This window comes from Amphiprion ocellaris, chromosome 24 (assembly GCF_022539595.1).
Source record: "Amphiprion ocellaris isolate individual 3 ecotype Okinawa chromosome 24, ASM2253959v1, whole genome shotgun sequence".
NCBI lineage: Eukaryota > Metazoa > Chordata > Actinopteri > Pomacentridae > Amphiprion > Amphiprion ocellaris.
This window is the reverse complement of record NC_072789.1, coordinates 9,750,509-9,770,337: the sequence shown is the minus strand read 5'-3', so window position 1 is coordinate 9,770,337 and position 19,829 is coordinate 9,750,509. Positions and strand designations below refer to the sequence as shown.

At 39.4% G+C, this 19,829-nt stretch overlaps 1 protein-coding gene across 2 annotated transcripts; it reads right to left on the bottom strand.

Annotated features, from left to right (window-relative positions):
• Positions 1-787: 787 nt before the first annotated feature.
• On the bottom strand, positions 788-19,488 carry mpp4b (MAGUK p55 scaffold protein 4b). Of its 2 annotated transcripts, XM_035956754.2 has the most exons (22): positions 18,395-19,475; positions 16,096-16,172; positions 15,896-16,017; positions 14,818-14,895; positions 14,663-14,746; positions 13,285-13,416; positions 7,788-7,869; positions 7,603-7,688; positions 6,894-6,968; positions 6,621-6,817; positions 5,668-5,726; positions 5,550-5,567; positions 5,411-5,452; positions 5,299-5,319; positions 5,153-5,167; positions 4,511-4,552; positions 4,203-4,376; positions 3,460-3,540; positions 3,225-3,318; positions 2,979-3,087; positions 2,759-2,893; positions 788-1,690 (listed from the first exon to the last, which is right to left on the bottom strand). In XM_035956754.2, the coding sequence occupies exons 2-22, from the start codon at positions 16,151-16,153 to the stop codon at positions 1,499-1,501; spliced, it is 1,896 nt and encodes a 631-aa protein (XP_035812647.2). In that variant the 5' UTR covers positions 16,154-16,172; positions 18,395-19,475; the 3' UTR covers positions 788-1,498. The 2 variants fall into 2 exon arrangements, 1 of the variants encoding a protein (XP_035812647.2); XR_008600728.1 differs by lacking the exons at positions 788-1,690; positions 2,759-2,893; positions 2,979-3,087; ... (10 more) ...; positions 6,894-6,968; positions 7,603-7,688 and adding exons at positions 8,451-9,351; positions 10,471-10,807 and having other exon boundaries at positions 18,395-19,488.
• Between the last annotated feature and the right edge of the window lie 341 nt (positions 19,489-19,829).

The window sequence follows — 19,829 nt, the reverse complement described above, 5'->3', positions numbered from 1 at the left end:
ATAAACGCATGAACATGTTTATTTAAAATGAGCTGTGAATATTGGAACTTCTTCAGTCTATCCATGCATCATGGCTCCACATGGGAAAGAACTGAACAGAGGAGCTAAAAAAACTATCCAAAATCCAATTTACCAACATGGAAAAAGGACACAGGAAGTTTGGTAACCAACTAAAAATCACTGTACTTGCAGCATTAATCAGGAGGTATAGAAGGTGCCATAGTAACACTAATCAGAGCTGCAGTGGTCGTCCTTCTAAAATAACCCCACAGACAGTGAACTACTCTGACAATCTGTGAAGTGTGCTTCAGACTTGGTACAGAGGTTATCAGTGGAAATCAGAGATTCTGTGAAGCTCAAACAGTCTGAAAGACGCTTCAGAACATCTACCTCAATGGATGGAGGACTAGAAATATACCATTGTTGCTGTTCGGTAGAAAACTGCAAGCGTAAACTCTGCTAAAATGTAGGAAAACAAGCCTGATAAATGTTGGGAGAACATTCTTTGGTCAGATGAAGATACATTTGCTCAGATGGAGTCCAGTAAGTTTGGTGTGATCCTGACCAGGACTACCACAGTGAATGCATCATCCTGACAGTGAAGAACAGAGGTGGGACTGATGATATGGGACTCCAAGAGAGCAGAGGATGTTTGGAGGATTTTCTAAAGAAGAAAACTGGAAAAACCACGACCTGGACAAGTACATCGCCAGATTTAAATCCAATGAAACACCTTTGGGATATTTTAAAGAGCAAAGTAGAGCAAAGAGCAGCTGAAAAAATGGCATGTGAAGGACGAACAAGTATTTTATTAATGTCACAAACAGGTACAAATATTAAAATGTCATTGCTTTGGTTGCACTTGACTTTGAAACACACAGTATTCATCAACTTACCTTAATGAAATAAGGACACCAGGTGTTACTTCTGCAAGAGCTTACCAAACAAAGTTTTTGTAAATCTGTTATAAATCTTCAACCGCTTCTTTGGCATGCGACGACACATTTCACATTTCATCGGAAAACACAAAGAAGCACACCTTTCTTCAAGATTGATCCAAAAAAACCTTCTAACATGTAAACATCAATTGGAAAAAGAATCTTTGTTGCAGGTCTGTGTTGAAGAGCAGGGAGCAGGGCAGAAATTTAAAATGAAAGCTGCACGCGGAGCCAAAAAACCCAAACTTTTTCTAATTTAAATTCAAAAAGCACACCAGGAGGAGACACTCCTGGTTGTAGAGTTACTGCAACTATGAACAAACAAAGAAGGGATCCAGTCCAGCTTCATCCATTTTTCTCGGATTTGAAGCCGTTTAAACACCAGATCAAGCGCGCTAGAAACACAAAAAGGTGAGAATTTTTTTTTGTGCCCTACTCCCCTCAAACACGCAGTGATAAAAACTGATTTTGCACGTCCAGGTTTGTGTTGAATATTCCACGTGTTGTCGATATTTCAGATGCTGAGTTCCCGAAACTAGCTGCCATGTTGTTTTGTGCTCTTACGACTCGGCGGTGGGTCGGATCCAGCTGGCAGGAACCCACTGAGGCTCGTCCTGGGCCTTCCTCACTGCCGTCAGCAGCTGGACGCAGGAATCCTGCAGCTCGTCGTTGACGATGACGTAATCGAAGAACTGAGAGTAGTGCGACTCGATCTTCCGGGCTGCTTCCTCCATCTCCTGGAAGTCTTCGTCCTGGTGGAGGAACCAAAGGCAGCTCTGATTATTGAGTCTTAAATGTGGGAAACGTACTTGTTACTGGTAGGTTTGCACTGCAAAAATTCTGAATTTTAGCACCAAATTTTTCATTGCCTGTTTACTGGTGAATTTTTACACACCAATTTGTGCATTTTATTATTATTATAGTTATTATTTACGCAAGGGAAAATGTTCCTTGCTTCATTCATGTTTTACTTGGGGGGGAATGTATTAAAAGTAGATCATGATTTCTCTTTTACAATATTATAGACAGCAATAAAAAAAAGGAAAACACCTTGATTGCTCTGAATTTCACAATAAAGATAAATCTTTACTAAAGAACACGATATTTTAAAGAGAAAACTAAGGCAACACAACCGCTCCAGCTGGAAAAAATGGTCTGTGAGGGATGACCAGACGAACTCATTTACAACATTAAATACAAACACTACTGTTCAAAAGTTTGGGGTCACCTCGAAATGTCCTTATTTTTGAAAGAAAAGCATTTTTTTTTCAATGAAGATAACATTAAATGAATCAGAAATCCAGTCTAGACATTCTTAATGTGGTAAATGACTATTCTAGATGGAAATTTTTAAAGGAATATCTCCATAGGGGTACAGAGGAACATTTCCAGCAACCATCACTCCTGTGTTCTAATGCTGCATTGTGTTAGCTAATGGTGTTGAAAGGCTCATTGATGATTAGAAAACTGAAGATATCTGAAGTGATTACATATATATCAGTAAAACTTCTAATACTTTCTTTAAGAACATTCACATAAAAATCAACCAAAATCCAACGAAATTCGCTAAATTTTGGTTGATTTTTATGTGAATGTTCTTAAGAAACATTTGTAACTTTTCTTTTCCACCAAAAAATGTTCAAAGATTTCCCAAAAATGTTGAAAATGCGGACATCAGAAGTTTCACTGTGAAAATGCATATTTTTTTCTCCACATTTTCAAACTTTAAAACGGGTCAATTTTGACCCGCAGGACAACAGAAGGGTTAAATGTTTAGGCCACAGTAAGAGAAGCAGGTTCAGATGTAAAACATGAAATACTTTGAATGGTCTGTTGACATAGTAGTTGGTGGTGATGAATGAATCCTGTCGGGTTTCTCGGAGTCTCTCCAGAGCTGGAGGCTTCACGTAGACGACGTAGGCCCTCAGTTCATGGGTCCTCACTGCCTGAATAGCCTGAACACACACATAAATTCAAATAATTAACACTTTTATAGTGTTTTAGTAAAGCGATTCTGCTGCTGAAACCGTCTGGACTCACGTTTGGCTCGATGTCGATGACGCAGATCTTTCCGGAGTCTAAAACGTCCCTCACAGACTCGATGCTGGTGCCGTACAGATTCCCTTTATACTCGCCGTACTCCACAAACCTGGAAGACACGATGCTTTAACCCTCGTGTCGTCTTGCGGGTCAAAATTGACCCGTTTTAAAGTTTGAAAATGTGGAAAAAAACAGCTTCATAAGCAGGTCGTAGTATCCGTAGCTTTCTCAGATCTACAGCTTCACCTGTTGTTGTAAACCATGTTGTCGAAGACTTCTCGGCTGGTGAAAAAATACTCTCTGCCGGACTCCTCGTATCCTCTGGGTGCTCTGGTGGTGTCTGATGAAAGAAAACAAAATTTGTTACTTGTCTGAGAAAGTTATTTCATCACATTATCGCACAAAATAAAATTCAGAATGAAGAAAAACGCTGCATTTGCGAGACTTTTCAGAGTTTTTGTGTGTTGTAAACTGTACGTACAAGGTATCGCTCCCTGGAAGATGTTTGGGTTCATCTCAACGAGACGCCTCCGAAGTTCATTCACACCGACGCCAGACGGGCCTGAGAGGAGCAAGAAAAACATCCAATCACATCTATAACAAGAAAAGCACCAAGAGACCGCAGTTCTCCGCCAAGGCTGCTCAGTCGTATCACTTCCGACGGCTGAAATCTTGAAAAAATTTGTGGAAGAAATCACGGCACTATAGAATGTGGTGATATAATATTTAATATAGATGTACCCACAAACAAAATGACCTTGTGCTGCGCACCAAACACGTTATGAACAGATAACGAATTGCCTGACCTAAATATGTAGCGGGCGGCGGGAATTGATGGGACTCGGAAACACCCCAACAATTTAATCAGTTGTTCCTTGTACGATTTCCGACGGATAAGTCCCGAAAAGTCCACAGCAGTTGATTTGTAGTAGGATCGCAATCATGTGATCGTCAGCAGGCAGCTGATGTAGTGTTTACTTGTTGTCATCGTTACAGTTACGCTGTGCTGCTATCTCACAATGATGCAGAAATCTTTAACAAATCTGTGGATCCAGACTATAAGCCACATCACTGCCAAAATCTAATCACTTGGTCCTTGTGTCATTTTTGACCTTCCCTGAAAATTTCATCCAAATCCGTTGGTCTGTTTTTGAGTAATGTTGCTGACAGACAGAGTAAAAAAACATTTGACTTCTAATTAGTTGTTTGGTTTATATTATTTACCTAGCAGAGCGATGAGGCGGTGTGCGTCCTCCGGGTGGCGCTGGTATCGAACCACCTCCTCGTAAGGGCTGTTGAGGGCGCTGTAGCAGCTGCTGGGGCAGCGGGTGTGGCAGGACGGCTGGGTGGTGCTGTGAGAGCGCCGCCGGCAGAGACGCATGCTGCGCCTGAAACCCACTGAAGGAGAAAAAAAGAGGCTCATTGTGAATGATTTTAGCGTTTTCCTTCACAGAAATATGGACATTTCAACCAGAAATTGATGCATAAAGATTCCCCCGAATGCAAGAAATGAAGAGTTTAAACCTGCTCACCCAGATATACTCCTTCAATATTGCTGCTGAAGTCATCTTCCTCTGGTTGGACATGGAGGGAAGCAGAGTGGAACATAATTAAAAAAGAAAATAATACAGACAGAATGCACAAGTTATTAAAAATGATTCTAAACTACAGCAGCAGAATCTCAAGAAACAGCAGTTTACTGTAACTGTAAAAACAGAAAGAATCATCAGATTTTAATTTTTCTGACCGTCCTTGAACGCATCACGCAAAGTTTAGTTCGGAAAATGAACCAAATCGCAGCTTAAACGTGATATTTGGGTCAAAATCGGTTTAAAAATTCACCAAAAATTTACCAAGATTCTGAAAAGAGAAAAGTTTTGTCAGCTTTCAGTCAGTCACATGACAAAAATTCAGCTGAACTGCAGGCAGTGCTTAGATGTCCAGAAGAGAGAAAACTCTCCAAAACACACATTTAGGTGTTCTTTTTTTAATTTTATTTTGTCTGTTGGTCAAAAATGTTGTAAAAATGTGAACAAATGTGAGCAAAAATGTCTCAAAATTTTGATTTTAATGTGTAAAAATTAATTATTGTTGAATTTAATTTGTCTGTTTATTCACTTATCTTGAAACAGGTTTGTTAATTAATTTCTGAATAGCATTTGAGGTTTTCTTACCGTCTCTGAGCTCCTCTGATATTCCCCCATTGGACAGCAGGAAAATTTGGTAAAGAAATGACAAAAATGTTTCTGATGAAGGACATGGATCACAGCGATGCTCCGAATTCAGAAAAATTCAGTCAAATCCACAAAGACTTACCTACCAGATTCAAATGTCTCCTCGTCTGCACCAAAGAAAAACACACAGAGGGAATCAAACACAAAGAAATGAACACGTTTCATCCATAAAGCAGTAAATTACAGCTGAATCTATACCTGCTTCAACACATTTCTCATCGATGGCCATCAAGTCTTCCTCTGTGGGTGAAAAATGGAAATAAAAAGTGAAATGTCCCCTAAAACCAAAGGTAAATGTGCAGATTTAACCTCAGCTGTGTTCTGGATCTGTCCTTACCTTCTTCTACAGTGCTCACTTCAGTAAACGTGGAGCAAAACACAAAGAGAACTGGTCTGTGAAGCTGCACAGGGACTTTAAAGTTTGCATTAACTGAAAAAAATGTGATTTTACTCACAGGTCTGTATGCAGGCATGTGGCTGGTAAGGCTGAGACCACCAGAACTCCCTCTGCTTCCTGTCAGAATGAACAGAACCCAGTTAAAACCAAAGGACAACGTCTTTAAATGTCCCAAAACCCAGAAATATTCAGTTTATACCAACAGATACTAGCAGGAAAACAGCAAATTCTCACATTTAGGAAGCTTGAATCAGCTGATTTTTTTTGCACTTTTGCGTTTTAGACATTTAATTGCTTCAAAAAAATAGTTGTAATTCCACTTAATTAATTAATAGATATTTCCTGCTATTTTTTACTGTTGTTACAGCTTTTTAAGAAGTGACTATATACTAACATTTTTACAATATTTTTTTCTGGCTTCCTTGCAACAGATTATCACTTTTTTACAGTTCAGAGAGAAAGTTAGAGGTGATAGAAAGTCCCAGTTTGCTTATTCACGTCTCTGTCAGATGTTTTTCTGCTGTCAAACACATTTGCAGAGAGAGTTTTCTCCCTGAAGGGGGTGGGGCCAGCGGCATTTAAAACCACACAAACTAAAACAACCCATTTAGAACCAGGAGTTTAAGGGAAATACACCATCTCTGTTGTGTTTTGAGCTGAAAAATTGTGACACTTGCATTAATTTGATTCTAAAAAAAGGGGTAAAATATGGGACCTTTAAATACCGTATGTGGTCCGATTCTTAATGTTGTCAGATCAGGACATTTCTGAATTTAATCGAAAATTTTTCAGATTTATACATTTTGTTAAACGCAAAAGAAAGTTCCTGTACAGATCTGTCAAAACAAAGCATCAACAAAAAGGTATTATTTTGAAATTAGCACCAACATCTGGTGACACATAAACACGATTAAACCCACTGAGCATCTATCAGAATGGAAGAGCTACGATTACTGTCCAAAGCTCCTCTTGTGCTTGAGTGTGTGCGCTATAAAAGTGTCTTGGTCTGACCGTTTGAGCAGGTTGGTGGACGGGATGAGGCCGGCGCAGGCTGTGTTGCTGGGCAGCTTCTTGGCCTGCCACCAGAGAGCGTCGGTCTGGTCCACGATCTCCAGGACGTCGCCTTTTCTGAAGCTCATGCCGGCGTCGGCGCAGGGGATGGTGGGGTCCTGCTGGGGGCTGTAGTCGGCCATGGCTCGGACATACAGCTGACACACAACACGTCAGTTCATTAGTATGAAGTTAATATGTGGAAAAAGAGGCAGAAGATGAAGGGAAATTTACCATCGTCTGGTTGTGGACCGGCCTCTCTGTGATGGGAACCACCTTGAACATGATGGTGCCCTGCGACCGAGCTTGCTGATTGGATGTAGAAAAAAAACAAAAGCAGATATTAAAAGCAGTTTGGAATATTTCATTTACACACGTGGACAAAATTGTTGGTACCCCTCGGTTAATGAAAGAAAAACCCACAATGGTCACAGAAATAATTTGAATCTGACAAAAGTAATAATAAATAAAAATACTATGAAAATTAACCAGTGAAAATCAGACATTGCTTTTGAACTGTGATTTAACAGAATTATTTTAAAAAATAAACTCATGAAACAGACCTGGACAAAAATGATGGTACCCCTAGAAAAGACTAAGACTAATTCTGTTAAACCACAGTTCAAAAGCAATGTCTGATTTTCATTGGTTAATTTTCATAGAATTTTTATTTATTATTACTTTTGTCAGATTCAAATTATTTCTGTGACCCTTGTGGGTTTTTCTTTCATTAACCAAGAGGTACCTACAATTTTGTCCATGTGTGTAATTACGAGGAAAAACTGTCACAAACCAGCCGGAGAAGTGACAGCAGAAAGATCCACCATGAGCGGCGGATCTTTCTTAATAAATATTTGAAAGTCGTACATTTTGAGTCTCACTTTTACTTTTAAACATCTTTATTAAACATGTCAAATATTAAATCCAGCCACTGTTGACCTACCACAACTTGGATCACTTGTTCAGGCTCCAACCCGTCTACAGGAAAACCGTTCACCTCGATGATCCGGTCCCCTGCATGGAGCAAACCTGCCAATGTACAGCAAAACCAGGTATTTTATTTCATACCATCAGTCAAACTAAGTAATACCACTTCATGAGCACCCCAAAAACCAAACTTCATCTCACCGCTTCGATCAGCCAGTCCTCCGTGAATCACCCGAGCTATAAAAATCTCCCCTGTGATCTCGTTTCTCTTTATAGTTGCTCCCTGAAACAGAAAAAACATGAAGAATTAACACCTGATGTACTCGGACACATAAAGACGAATGGAAAACGGGAAGTAGTCATGGCGAGGGGTAAAATCTGTGGAGTGAAATGGAATGCAGGCTCAGAATAAAATGAAAGGTCCTAAAATGAAGCTCCAGATGTGAAACAGAGAAGATGGAAGAAGTGCAATAAAGTTTAAATAAGCCTCTGAATTTAAATCACATGTTTTGTTTTCAAAAGTCTAATTTAGTCTACTGCACTGAGTTTTGAAAACTGAATATGGAAACATATCGAGAGTTTCCAGTGAGGATTAAATGCAATTTCAAAGCAGCTGAATTCAAGTTCTAATAATTCAGTTTAAAATTCAATTCTTTACTGCAATCGTTCAGGTGAAACTATAAAAATTCAATGTGCTGCAGATTCAGTCATTCAAGCTGAGCAATTCAGATTCAAATATCAATCATTCAAACTCAATTTGGACTAAAACTGAACTAAGGTTTGATGACATGAAAGTTCCTGAAATGAATCTGCAGATGTGAAACAAAGGTGACGATGGAAGAAGCGCAGTAAAAGCAAAACTACCACTGTGTGTTTGGAGGCGAGCCACTCTGAAAGGTCCCTACAAGTCCACTTTTTGGATGATCTTTGGGAATCTCTCAAGTCGTCTTCTTCCTCTTCTTCTTCTTCTTCCTCCGTTGGTTTGAACCACCTCCTTTGGCCTCCTTGAGTTCGTCAAGCAGCCCGTTGGTGAGCGGATGATCGCCGTGGCTGTGCTTCTTCTTGAGGGCATTTATCGTCTTCGGGGTCGTCCGAGGAGATCCCTGGCAGGACACCGAGCGGCATCTGGTGGGCTTGGAGGTGGACGGAGCTTCCATGTAGCTGCTGAGTGAGCTGGAGGAGGACGAGGAGGACGTGAAGGACGGCGGCGAGAGGAGGGAACATCTAGATTGGTGCGTCAAGGACGGACGGTGGCCTCCGGACTTTGGGCTTTTCTTGGATTCTGGCGGTTTTAAGGTGTCGAGCTCGGTCCTGGTGGCGGTTAGCAGCGTCTGCAGTCGATCCACTACCTGTGTGAGGAGCGCCAACGCCTGCGAGTTGTCCTGCACCGTCTCCGACATGCGCTCGGTCGCCGCCGCCATCCTCTCTCCGAGCAGCTTGATGTCCTTGGTGCTGCTCTCCATGGAGCTGGCGGCCAGCTGCACCGTGCTCCTCAGCTCGTCCAGACTCTCCTGCTTGGCGAGCTCCACGGGGGGAACCTCCAGGACTCGGTGGGGGCGCATGGGGCTGGGCGGAGCCGTCCGGATGCGAGGGCTTTGGTTTGGAAACCTCCGCGGCAGACCTGGAGGAAGGTAGTCGCAGTAAGGCACCGTGAGGCATGGTGGAGACATGGTCCAACGGCGGCCGGTGGAGATCGGGGATGCACCGCCGGCGATCCGTCCTGATTCATCCTCATCTGCGCTGCTGAGCTCTTCGACGATGTTGTCTCCGAGGAGAAAACAGACATTATTAAGCCATGAAAGTAGACGAATGGACGATGAAGATGAGTGATGATTGGGGCGCTCCACAAAAACACTTCTGAGGCTGTTTTAAGTGTTCTTTCAGTGCCTTTACTTTTAAACAAACATTATTAATCCATGAAAATAGATGGATGGACAATGAAGATGAGGAGAATGCAAACAACGAGTCATGAAAACATTTCTGAGGTTGTTTCAAGTGTTCTTTCAGTGCCTTTGTTTTTAACTTGAAGATGTTAGCCTATTTTTGGTAGATATTCAAATCCAGTTCTTGCCGTTCAAATTAACTTTACTCCTTCAAATCTAAATTTTGAAAACTGAATATGGAAGAATGGAGGGATTCCATTTAAAATAACATGATTCGGATAAAATTTTTTATTGCAACTGTTCAAGTTCAACAATACAAACTCAAACTATGTGATTTTGAATATTCAAGTAATTTAGATTCGAATATAAATTGGTCATTTCATGAATTTTTTATACAATTCTTAAAGAGTTTTTGAATTCGATGTCATCTCCGAGGACGAAACGGATATTAATCAATGAAAGTAAACGAACAAATGATGGATGAAAAAGATGCAACGACAAAAGATGAACAAGACCTCATTTCCCAAAAGCAACCATAAAGCTGTTTTCAGTGTTTGTTTGTTTTTTGCCTTTACTTTTAAGCTTGGCACATGTTTTGTATTAGCCTTTATGTCACAGAAATTGAAATTCATTTAGTATTTTGCAAACTGAACGTGGAAGCGTAGAGAGTTCACTCCAAATTAATTCAATTTCAAACTAATAACTCAAATCCAAATTACATGATTCAAATTAATTTTTGAATACAAATATTCGAGTTAAGCAATTCAAATTCAAATATAAATCATTTAAATGAAATTTTGAATATGATTCTTGAAGTCTGGAGAAAACAGACATCATTAATCGATTAAAGTAGATGAATAGATGATGGATGAAGACGCAACGACAAGTGATGATCAGGGCCTCGTTTCCCAAAAGCATCCATGAGTCTGTTTTCAGTGTTTTTTCACTACTTTTACTTTGAAGGTAGTGAAGGTAGAAACGAGGCCCAGACGTTTCCTTACCGATCAGCACTGAGCTGTAAACCGAGGGAGCTGATCGGTTCAAGCTCTGCTCCCACAGCAGGTTGGTGTAACAGACTCTGCAGTGGTTTGTCGGCTGACCCTGAGGTGGTGCAGGGGTTGGCCGAGGCCCCGCCGGCCGGCACGACTGCTCAGTCGGCGGGTAGCTGCCTCTCCGGACGCGACACCACAACGAGGCCTTCGGGTTCTGGCTCTCGGCGACTCGGTGAAGCCCCTGCATGGTTAAACGCCTCAGGGTGTCCCAGTGACTGCGCCTCACCCCTCTGAGTCTCCGAGCACAGGGAGGGGAGGCAGCAGGAGGCCGGCGGTGGTCGGTCAGCTGTGGGACAACACAGGCTCAACACATTCATACTGACAAGCACAAATCAGGAGGTGGATACAGAATAAGTCACTGAAAATCCCCTGGAGCCGAGTTAAATCCATCATTTAAAGACGTATAAATCTGACCAGAGCTGGCTGTCCTCAAAAACTGAGTGACAGAGAGAAATAGACAAGTGAGGGAGGATACCAAGATATGTATGATTCTTCCGAAGGAATTACCAAAAAGTAACTAGTCAGGGAGTCTACCAAGACACTGACTCGTCTAAAGGAGTTACCACAAAGAAACTAGTGAGGGAGTCCACCAAGAAACTTCTGTCTCCTCCGAGGAGTTACCAGAGAATAGACTAGTAAGAGAGGCCACCAAGACACCTATGACTCCTCTGAAAGACTTAGAAGAAAGAGACAAATGAAGGAGGCCACCAAGACACCTATGAGTCCTCTGAAAGAGTAACCAGAAAGAGACTAATAAGGGAGGCCACCAAGACACTTATGACTCTTCTGAAGGAGCTACCAGAAAGAGATGAGCGAGAGAGGCCACTAAGACACCTACGACTCCTCTGAAGGAGCTACCGGAAAGTAACTAGTCAGGGAGGCTACCAAGACACCTATGACTCCCCTGAAAAAATTACTAAAAAAAAGACTTGTGAGGGAGTCCACCAAGATTGCATGATTCCGCTGAAGGAGCTACCAGAAAGAGACTAATATGGGAGGCCACCAAGACACCTATGACTCCCCTGATGCAGTTAGCAGAAAAAAACTAGTGAAGGAAGCCACCAAGACATGTGTCTCTGAAGAAGTTACAAGAAAGAAACTAGTGAATGTGGCCACTAAGACACCTATGACTCCTCTGGATGAGCTACAAGCTTCAGCGGCTGAGTTGAGAACCTGTATTTCCACGCCGCTAACAGAGAAGCAGCACGCGGATCGTCCTGCAGACGGTAAATTAGCATCAGATGTCTCCCGTTTCTCTTCCAGCGGTTTGAAATTCATCTGCAGCATCAACAGGCAATTACACAAATGAGAGATTATAGAAGTCAAACATCTGCTCGCCGTCAGCTGCAAAGCCCACATATTAAAATATCCATCTGCTAACACAGCGCTGGAGCGCCTCTGTGGTCCGGTTTGTGTCCCAAAATATGCGGACGACATCGGAGGCTGACAAACTGTTAAAATGTGAAGCAGTAATGAGATTAGAGGCAGTTTAAATAGTCACTCCGCCCAAATTACAAATTATACTCTCCTGCCTTCAGGCATAGTTTGGTTTTACATGCAGCCTCACAACTGCAGTGAAGGTACAAAGGACGGAATCATTTCCAAATCTGACTGTGTGACCAAACGTATGTGGACACCTCTGGATTGTATTCAGGTCACAAATAAACACTTGGGTTTAGGCTGCAGTGGGACAGAAACAAGTCAAAGACGAAGCTACACAAAGGTCATTTAATGGTTTTCTTTCAAGGAAATCATCCGAGTATCGCCTGCAGTCGCCTCAAACCTGCTTTACTGATGTCCTCGTAGCAGGAATATTTATTAAAAAATAAAATACGGTCTCATTTTCAGGAGGTAGGAGGTAAAATATTGTAAAAAAACAAACAAAAATCTGCAAAAATATAAATTTAAAGCTGTGAAATAACAGCAAAAATTTTAAAAATGCAAAATTTTAGCTGATTTAAATACAGTAAAATTGTGTAATTTTATGGAAAATGCAATGTAAAATGAACAGATAAATATAAAAATATACTATTATATATTAATATAATAATAATACATAATATTATATTTATATTATATTATTATATATTATTATATTATTGTATATATTATTATACAAATATAAAATATTTAGATTTTTGATGTGGATATTATTTACACAATTAGTCTCTTTTTAAATTACTATTTTAATCATTATTATTATTATTATTGTTGTTGTTGACGTGAGAAGTAATACAAAATTTTACATAATACATAATATTAGTAATATGATAATTTAACTAGATTATCATGTGCAAAAATCTTTATATTTGTATTTAGAAAAAGGGAAAATCCATAAAATAACAATTTAAAAATGATTTACAAGTTTTAATTCTTAAAATGCAAACGTCAAATTAATGCAATTTTCTGTGATTTACTAGAATTTATCTGTAATTTTAAAAAAAAAGAGAAATCCATAATATAATCTGCTTTAAATAACAGAAAATGTGAAAGAATTCTAATCTTAGGTGATTTTAATACTGTAAAAATTTTATTTTTTGATCAAATACTGTAAAAGTAGTCAAGTCAAAATGTAAATATGTATTTTTTTAGGTAATCGTACTCGATACTATGTGTAATTTGACAAAAAAGTCAGTAAAATACCAGTAAATCCTGTCACTAAGTAGAGTTAAATTGGTTGATTTTTTTACCGTGTGCGCTGCAAACCAAACTTTGTTCAGATTTTTCCAGAGTTTAAATCGTACTGAGGAGGTTTGGACTCACCAGAGGCTGTTTGTTCTTCACCAGACAGACGATCCGAGTCGCCTCCTCGTCGTCCGGCAGCTCGTCCGGCATTGGAGGCAGAATCGGCTCATAGTCCTTCTGGGCCACCGTATCGTGAGCCGACAGGAGAGCCTGGAAATAAAACCGAGGTTTAGAACCATGACCAGCTGGAGAATTAACAACAGAACTTTAAATATAAAACCTGTCATATTCACTTTAATCTGCTCTTCCACCAACTGCAGGGTTTTGTGCAATAATATCCACATTTTCTACAGTTTTGTGCATTAATATCTACGTTTTTGACTCTTTTAAGCATTGAGATTCAGATTTCTGACACATTCATGCATAAATATCTACAGTTTTTGATAATTTTATGCAATAATTTCCAGATTATCTCCAGTTTTGTACAATAATATGCACATTTTTTAGACTTCTGTGGATTAATATCAATGTTTTTGATAGTTTTAAGCATTAACATTCATTACATGCATGAATATCTACATTTTTGGATAATTTTATGCAATAATATCCAGATTTTGGATATTTTTGTGCATTATTGTCCAGGTTTTTCAGACTGTTCTAAGGTAATAATCACAGTTCTTATACTTTTGTGCAAAAATATAAAGACTATAGATGCTTTTGTGGATTAAAATATAGATTGGTTTATACTTTTGTGGATTGATAACTGGATTTATTATGCTTTTATGGATTAATATCCCAATTTTTTCTTATTTTTGTGAAAAAATAAACACTTTCGTGCTTAATGTCCAGATTTTTTGATGCGTCTGTGCATTAATATCCAGATTTTTGGCACTTTCGTATGTTAATATTCAGATTTTGGGCTTTTTCTTTACATGAATATCCAGATTTTTGGTACTTCTGTAAATGAATATCTAGATTCTTTGGCATTTTTGTACATTAATATCCAGATTTTTTTTTTTACTTTTGTACATTAATAGCCATATTTTTGGTACTTTTGTACATTAATATCTAGATTTTTGGTACTTCTATACATTAATATCCAGATTTTTGGTACTTTTTTACATTAATAATATCGAGATTTTTGGTCATTTGGTACATTAATATTCAGAATTTTGGCACTTTTGTACATCATTATCTGGACTTTTAATGCTATTATGCATTAATACAGAGAATTTGTAAAACTTTTACAAGTTTTCTATGGTTTTGGAAGGTGATATCAATATTTTTGATATGTCTGTGAATTAATATCGAGATTTCAGACACTAATGTACAAAATATTCAAAGTTTTGCTGCTTTTGCTTTGACCCTGATCCACGTTATTATCCAGCTTTTGCCGCTCCATGTCTCTTTCTATAAGTTGTTCTAACAGTGATAGATGTGTTCAGGTGTTTCGTACCTGCAGGTGAGGCTGCCTCAGCAGACGGTAGAGTTCTTTGGCGTCTTCAGAGCAGCCGGATAACGATCGGATGTCTATCAGCAGCTACACAAACAAACAAACAACTCAATAAACATGTCAACATGACGACTGAGAATTCATCACTAAAAACAAACCTGCAGAGAAAGTCCTGAAGCGTAATCCAGAGCTGGAGCTGGAGAATCTCTCAGGTACCTCTGGAGACACTCGTACACCTGAAAACAAGGAACAGAAACATCTGTTCTCACATATTACTATTTATATTACATTACTAATATTCATTTGCAAGTTCTTGAGATTTTTGGTGCGTTAATATGCATTTTATTTATTCTTTGGTGCATTAATATTGAGGATTTTGACACATTCATGCAACGATTTCGAGGTTTTTGACATTTTTGTGTGTCAACATCCAAGTTTTTGATACTTTTCTGTGTTAATATGCAAGTTTTTGATACTTTTCTGCGTTAATATGCAAGTTTTTGATACTTTTCTGCTTTAATATGCAAGTTTTTGATACTTTTCTGTGTTAATATGCAAGTTTCTGATACTTTTCTGTGTTACTATGCAAGTTTCTGATACTTTTCTGTGTTAACATCCAAGTTATTGATACTTTTTGCACAGTAATATGTAGTTTTTCGAAACTTTTGTGCATTAATAATAAGTTTTTTTATAGTCTTGTATGTTAACAACCAGGTTTGTGTGTTTATTGTGAGCCTTAATATCCAGTTAATCGGTACCTTTGTCTGTCAATATCCAAAAAATTAGGAATTTTTGTGAATTAATATCCACTTTTTTATTCTTTTTGCATTAATATTCAGGTTATTGAAACTTTTGTGCATTAATATCCATATTTTTGACACTTTCCTGTATTAATATCCAGGTTTTTGATGCTTTTCTGTATTAATATCCAGGTTTTTGGTACTTTTGAGTGCTGTTATCCAGAATATTTCTACTTTTGTGCATTAATACTTAGGTTTTTGATACATTTGTGAATTAACATCCATATTTTTGATGCTTTTTGCACTACTACCCATGTTTTTGATATTTTTGTGCATTAATATTTGTGATACTTTTGTGAATTAAAACAGAAAAGCATCAAAAACCTGGATATTAATGCACAAAATTCAGTCCAGGTGTTTGATGCTTTTCTGGAATAATATCCGTGTTTTTGCGGCTGAAATGAAGACCAACAGTTAGCTGTCAGTGTTTCCAGACCTTGAGCAGCGACTGCAGCCAGGGAGCGTTGAGCAGACTGTGGAGGACTTCAGCTCCGTCGATGTCCTGACTGACCGACTGCCTCACCTCCTCGATGACGTCCGTCAGGATCTGACGAAGGCCTGCGGGACAAACGGACGGTGAAGACGTCAACGGGAGGACGAATCGGCGCGTAAACGTGATGAATGTCGGGTACTGACCGTGTTCTCCGAGTTCACAGTGAGGATTCAACACCTGAGCCTCCACCGCCTGCCTCATGCTGGCTGCTGACTGGAACCTGGAGGGACGAGGTTAGAAAATAAAATGAAGAGCAACAAGATTAAAATCTAAATAACCCGAATTTGTAAAATGTCACTCCATTGTTTCATTTCATTGCGGTGAAGTTTTATGTATTTCTAATTGCTCTGCAGTTTAAACACCATCTACAATGTCAAATTTTTTGTCTGTAATTTATTTTTTATGTTCCAGCTTCTAGTTCACATTTTTTAGGTTGTTGTCATGTATCAGCGTAAAGTGAAGTTTTACATCCACAGCTTTATGGATGACATAATAAGTGGATTTTTTTTGCATTTTTGGTTTCTACAAAACAAAAGCTGTGATTTTAGGTGGATTTCTATCCAGATTTTTTATCATTTCGTGCATTGTTAAGCTTTTCTATGTTTTTTTGCATTATTCTCATGGTTTTTCACAGCTTTGAGCATTAATATCCACATTTCTGAGACTTTTGGGCATAAATATCCAGGATTTTGTGAATTTTGTGCTATAATATCTAGATTTTTTTATGTTTAGGTAAGTCAACATTGAGATTTTTGTTAATTTTGTACATTAACAGTGAGATTTTCTATGCTTTTGTCCATCAATATCCAGGGTTTTGATACATTTGTACATTCACATCCATGTTTTTCAGACTTTTTGGGGTATTTATATCATGAATTTTGCTAATATTGTGCAATCATAACCAGATTTTTAATACTTTTGTGCATCAATATCCAGATTTTTGCTGCTTTTGTGCATTATCCTCATGATTTTTGACAGATGTGAGCATTAAAATTCAGATTTTTGATATTTTTGTGCATTGATAGTGTGATTTTCTGTGCTTTTGTGCATTATTATCTAAGTTTTTGACATTTGTAAAACATTAATATGCAGATTTTTAATACTTTTGTGCATTAATATCCAGATTTCTGAGAATTTGGAGTATTAATGTTTAGAATTATGCTAATTTTGTGCACTTATATCTAGATTTTCTATGCTTTTGTGCTTTAATGTCTAAGTTTTTGACATTCGTAAAACATTAATATGCAGATTTTTCATACTTCATATTTTTCATCTACATTTTTGATAAATCCGCAGATGAATATCCAGATTTCTGATGCTTTGGTGCATTATTCTCATGGTCTTTGACAGATTTGAGCATTAATGTCCAGATTTTTTAGACTTTTGGGCTTTAATATTTAGAAACATGCTAATTTTGTGCTATAATATCTAGATTTTCTATGCATTTTTAAGTCAGTATCCAGACTTTGATACCTTGGTGCGTTAAGATCCAGATTTTTCAGGCTGTTCCAAGGTCATATTCAAGGTTTTTACGCTTGTGTGCAATAACATTCAGCTTTTTTGACATTTTTGTCAGTTAATATCTAGGTTTGCGATACTTCTGTTCATCAATATTCAGGTTTTTGACACTTTTGTAAGTTAATATGCAGATTTTTTACATTTTTGTGCAGGGTTTTTCAGGTTTTTGACATGAAAACCACAACCTATTATTCCAGAACATCAGTCGTCTTGTTGGCAGCAAAGACTATAAAATGACAAATTATTCTCATCTTCTGGGTTTGTAGAATTTTTAGGAGCTGGAAGACAAATTAAAGGGTCTTTTAGGACAATTAAAGTCTTGGTTTTTTCAGGATCTATGGGTGTGTGTTAATTTTTGAAACAGAAATACTCAGAAAAGTGCAGTGTTTTAGTTGCACTCCAGCATTGTTGCAGTAGAAAACAGGTTTTGTCATTTTTTAAAAATTTAATCAAACACTAAAAGACCTGAAACGACTTTTCTGCACAGCTCTGCAAGACCAAGATTAGCCGAAAATGCAGGATCAGCTTTAGAGGATTTCACAAATTTGCAGTTAATGAAATTTACAGCCGACATGCAGCGATCGTGGACGACTCGGAGCCAGAATCCGAGCAGAAGCAGGTAGGAAGGAGGAAGGAAGTCCCGGCTTCATCTGTGTGAACGGGGTCAGGGGTTAATGGTGATGTAAATACACAGAAGTGCAGATTATAATCTCCTGCTGCACCAGTGACAACTCATAACAACCACAACAACTCAGCTGTGGCTGAGTTTCAGCCTTCCTTTGGTTAAAAGTTGTCTCAGAGGTGTGAAGAATGAAGCAGCAGAAGCTCCTCAAGGGCAGATTTCTGTAGATAAAGAGGAGGATGATCCGTGTGGCCGTCCTCCAAGCCCTGCTCTCCTCAGAAAATAATCTGGACGCTCCTTACCTGAACACCTGAAGCCTCCGAGGTTCCTCAGGTCTTTACGCAGGTCCGAGCTCCAGGGCAGCTGCAGGAAAAAAACGGAAATGAGCTGATATGTGTGATGAGTTGGACCCTGGAGACCGGACGGAGCGCTGAGCTTTCATCGAGCTCCGGGGGAACAAGAGAGGAGAGAGAGGGCTGTAATCTCCCCCGATCCCACTTAATCCCAGGCAAGTGAGCCGCCTGCCTCTGGCCACCGGAAGCCGGTTCCTCCCTCACCGGCTGGCTGGCTGCCGTGGAGCTGCCAAATCTTCTTAACTCTTTCAGCTTTCAGCGGCACGCAGGAGAAGAGAAGGTTGACGGAAAGGGAGAAAATGGAGGTGTCACTTCAGGGGATTCAAGACGCAAACATTCAGCAAGTTCCTCTGCGAAAAGAAGAACAAGATTTAGACAAATTAAGGCCGAAGAAACCTCGAATGAATGCTTAAAATGCATATTTCTCCTATATTGGTTTCTCTTCATTGGCTCCCTGTTAAATCTAGAATAGAATTCAAAATCCTTCTTCTGACATATAAAGCTCTTAACAACCAATCTCCATCATATCTTAAAGATCTGATAGTACCATATTACCCTAGCAGAACTCTTCGCTCTCAGACTGCAGGCTTACTTGTTGTTCCTAGAATCTCTAAAAGTAGAATGGGAGGCAGAGCCTTCAGTTATCAGGCACCTCTCCTGTGGAACCAGCTCCCAGTTTGGGTTCGGGAGGCGGACACCCTCTCTACTTTTAAGACCAGGCTTAAAACCTTCCTTTTCGACAAAGCTTATAGTTAGGGCTGACTGGGTGACCCTGACGGGGTGAGCTGGTGTTTTCATTTGCACAACTGACTTCCCCTCTTGACGTCCCTTTAGTTTGCCCCTAGTTATGCTGCTATAGGCCTAGGCTGCTGGGGAACCTCTCTGGATGCACTGAGCCCTTCTCTAACTACCTATGTATTTACTATATATACCATTATTGCATTACATTCACTCTGTTTCTTTCTGTGTCCTTTCTCCGAGTGTCCCTGGTCCCAGAGCTGGATGCTGGATGCTGCAGATGTGTGGCTGTGTTTTATGGTCCTTGTGTCCCACCCCCCCACCTCTCTATCTCTACCCCTCTATCTGTATCCCTCTATCTCTACCTCTACCCCTCTATCTCTACCTCTCTACTTCTTCTGTCCCTCTCAACCCGCCCGGCCAGCAGGCAGATGGGTCCCCCCACATTAGAGCCGGGTTCTGCTCGAGGTTTTTTTCCCTGTTAAAAGGGTGTTTTCCTTGCCACTGTCGCCTTTTGGCTTGCTCTGGGGGTCAGGCATATGGGTTCTGTAAAGCGTCTCGAGACAATTTGACTGTAATTGGCGCTATATAAATAAAATTGAATTGAATTGAATTAAAACATCTGGAGTTAACGGACGCCAGAAAA

Bases quoted from the DNA above. Each gene is read 5' to 3' on its own strand.
- mpp4b (XM_035956754.2), bottom strand. From the start codon at position 16,153: ATGAGGCAGGCGGTGGAGGCTCAGGTGTTGAATCCTCACTGTGAACTC. The intron at 7,870-13,284 runs GTGAGTCCAAAC...TTTCTGTTTCAG, and splicing joins TGAAGAACAAACAGCCTCTG to GGAGCAACTATAAAGAGAAA. The intron at 6,969-7,602 runs GTAGGTCAACAG...ACATCCAATCAG, and splicing joins AACAAGTGATCCAAGTTGTG to CAAGCTCGGTCGCAGGGCAC.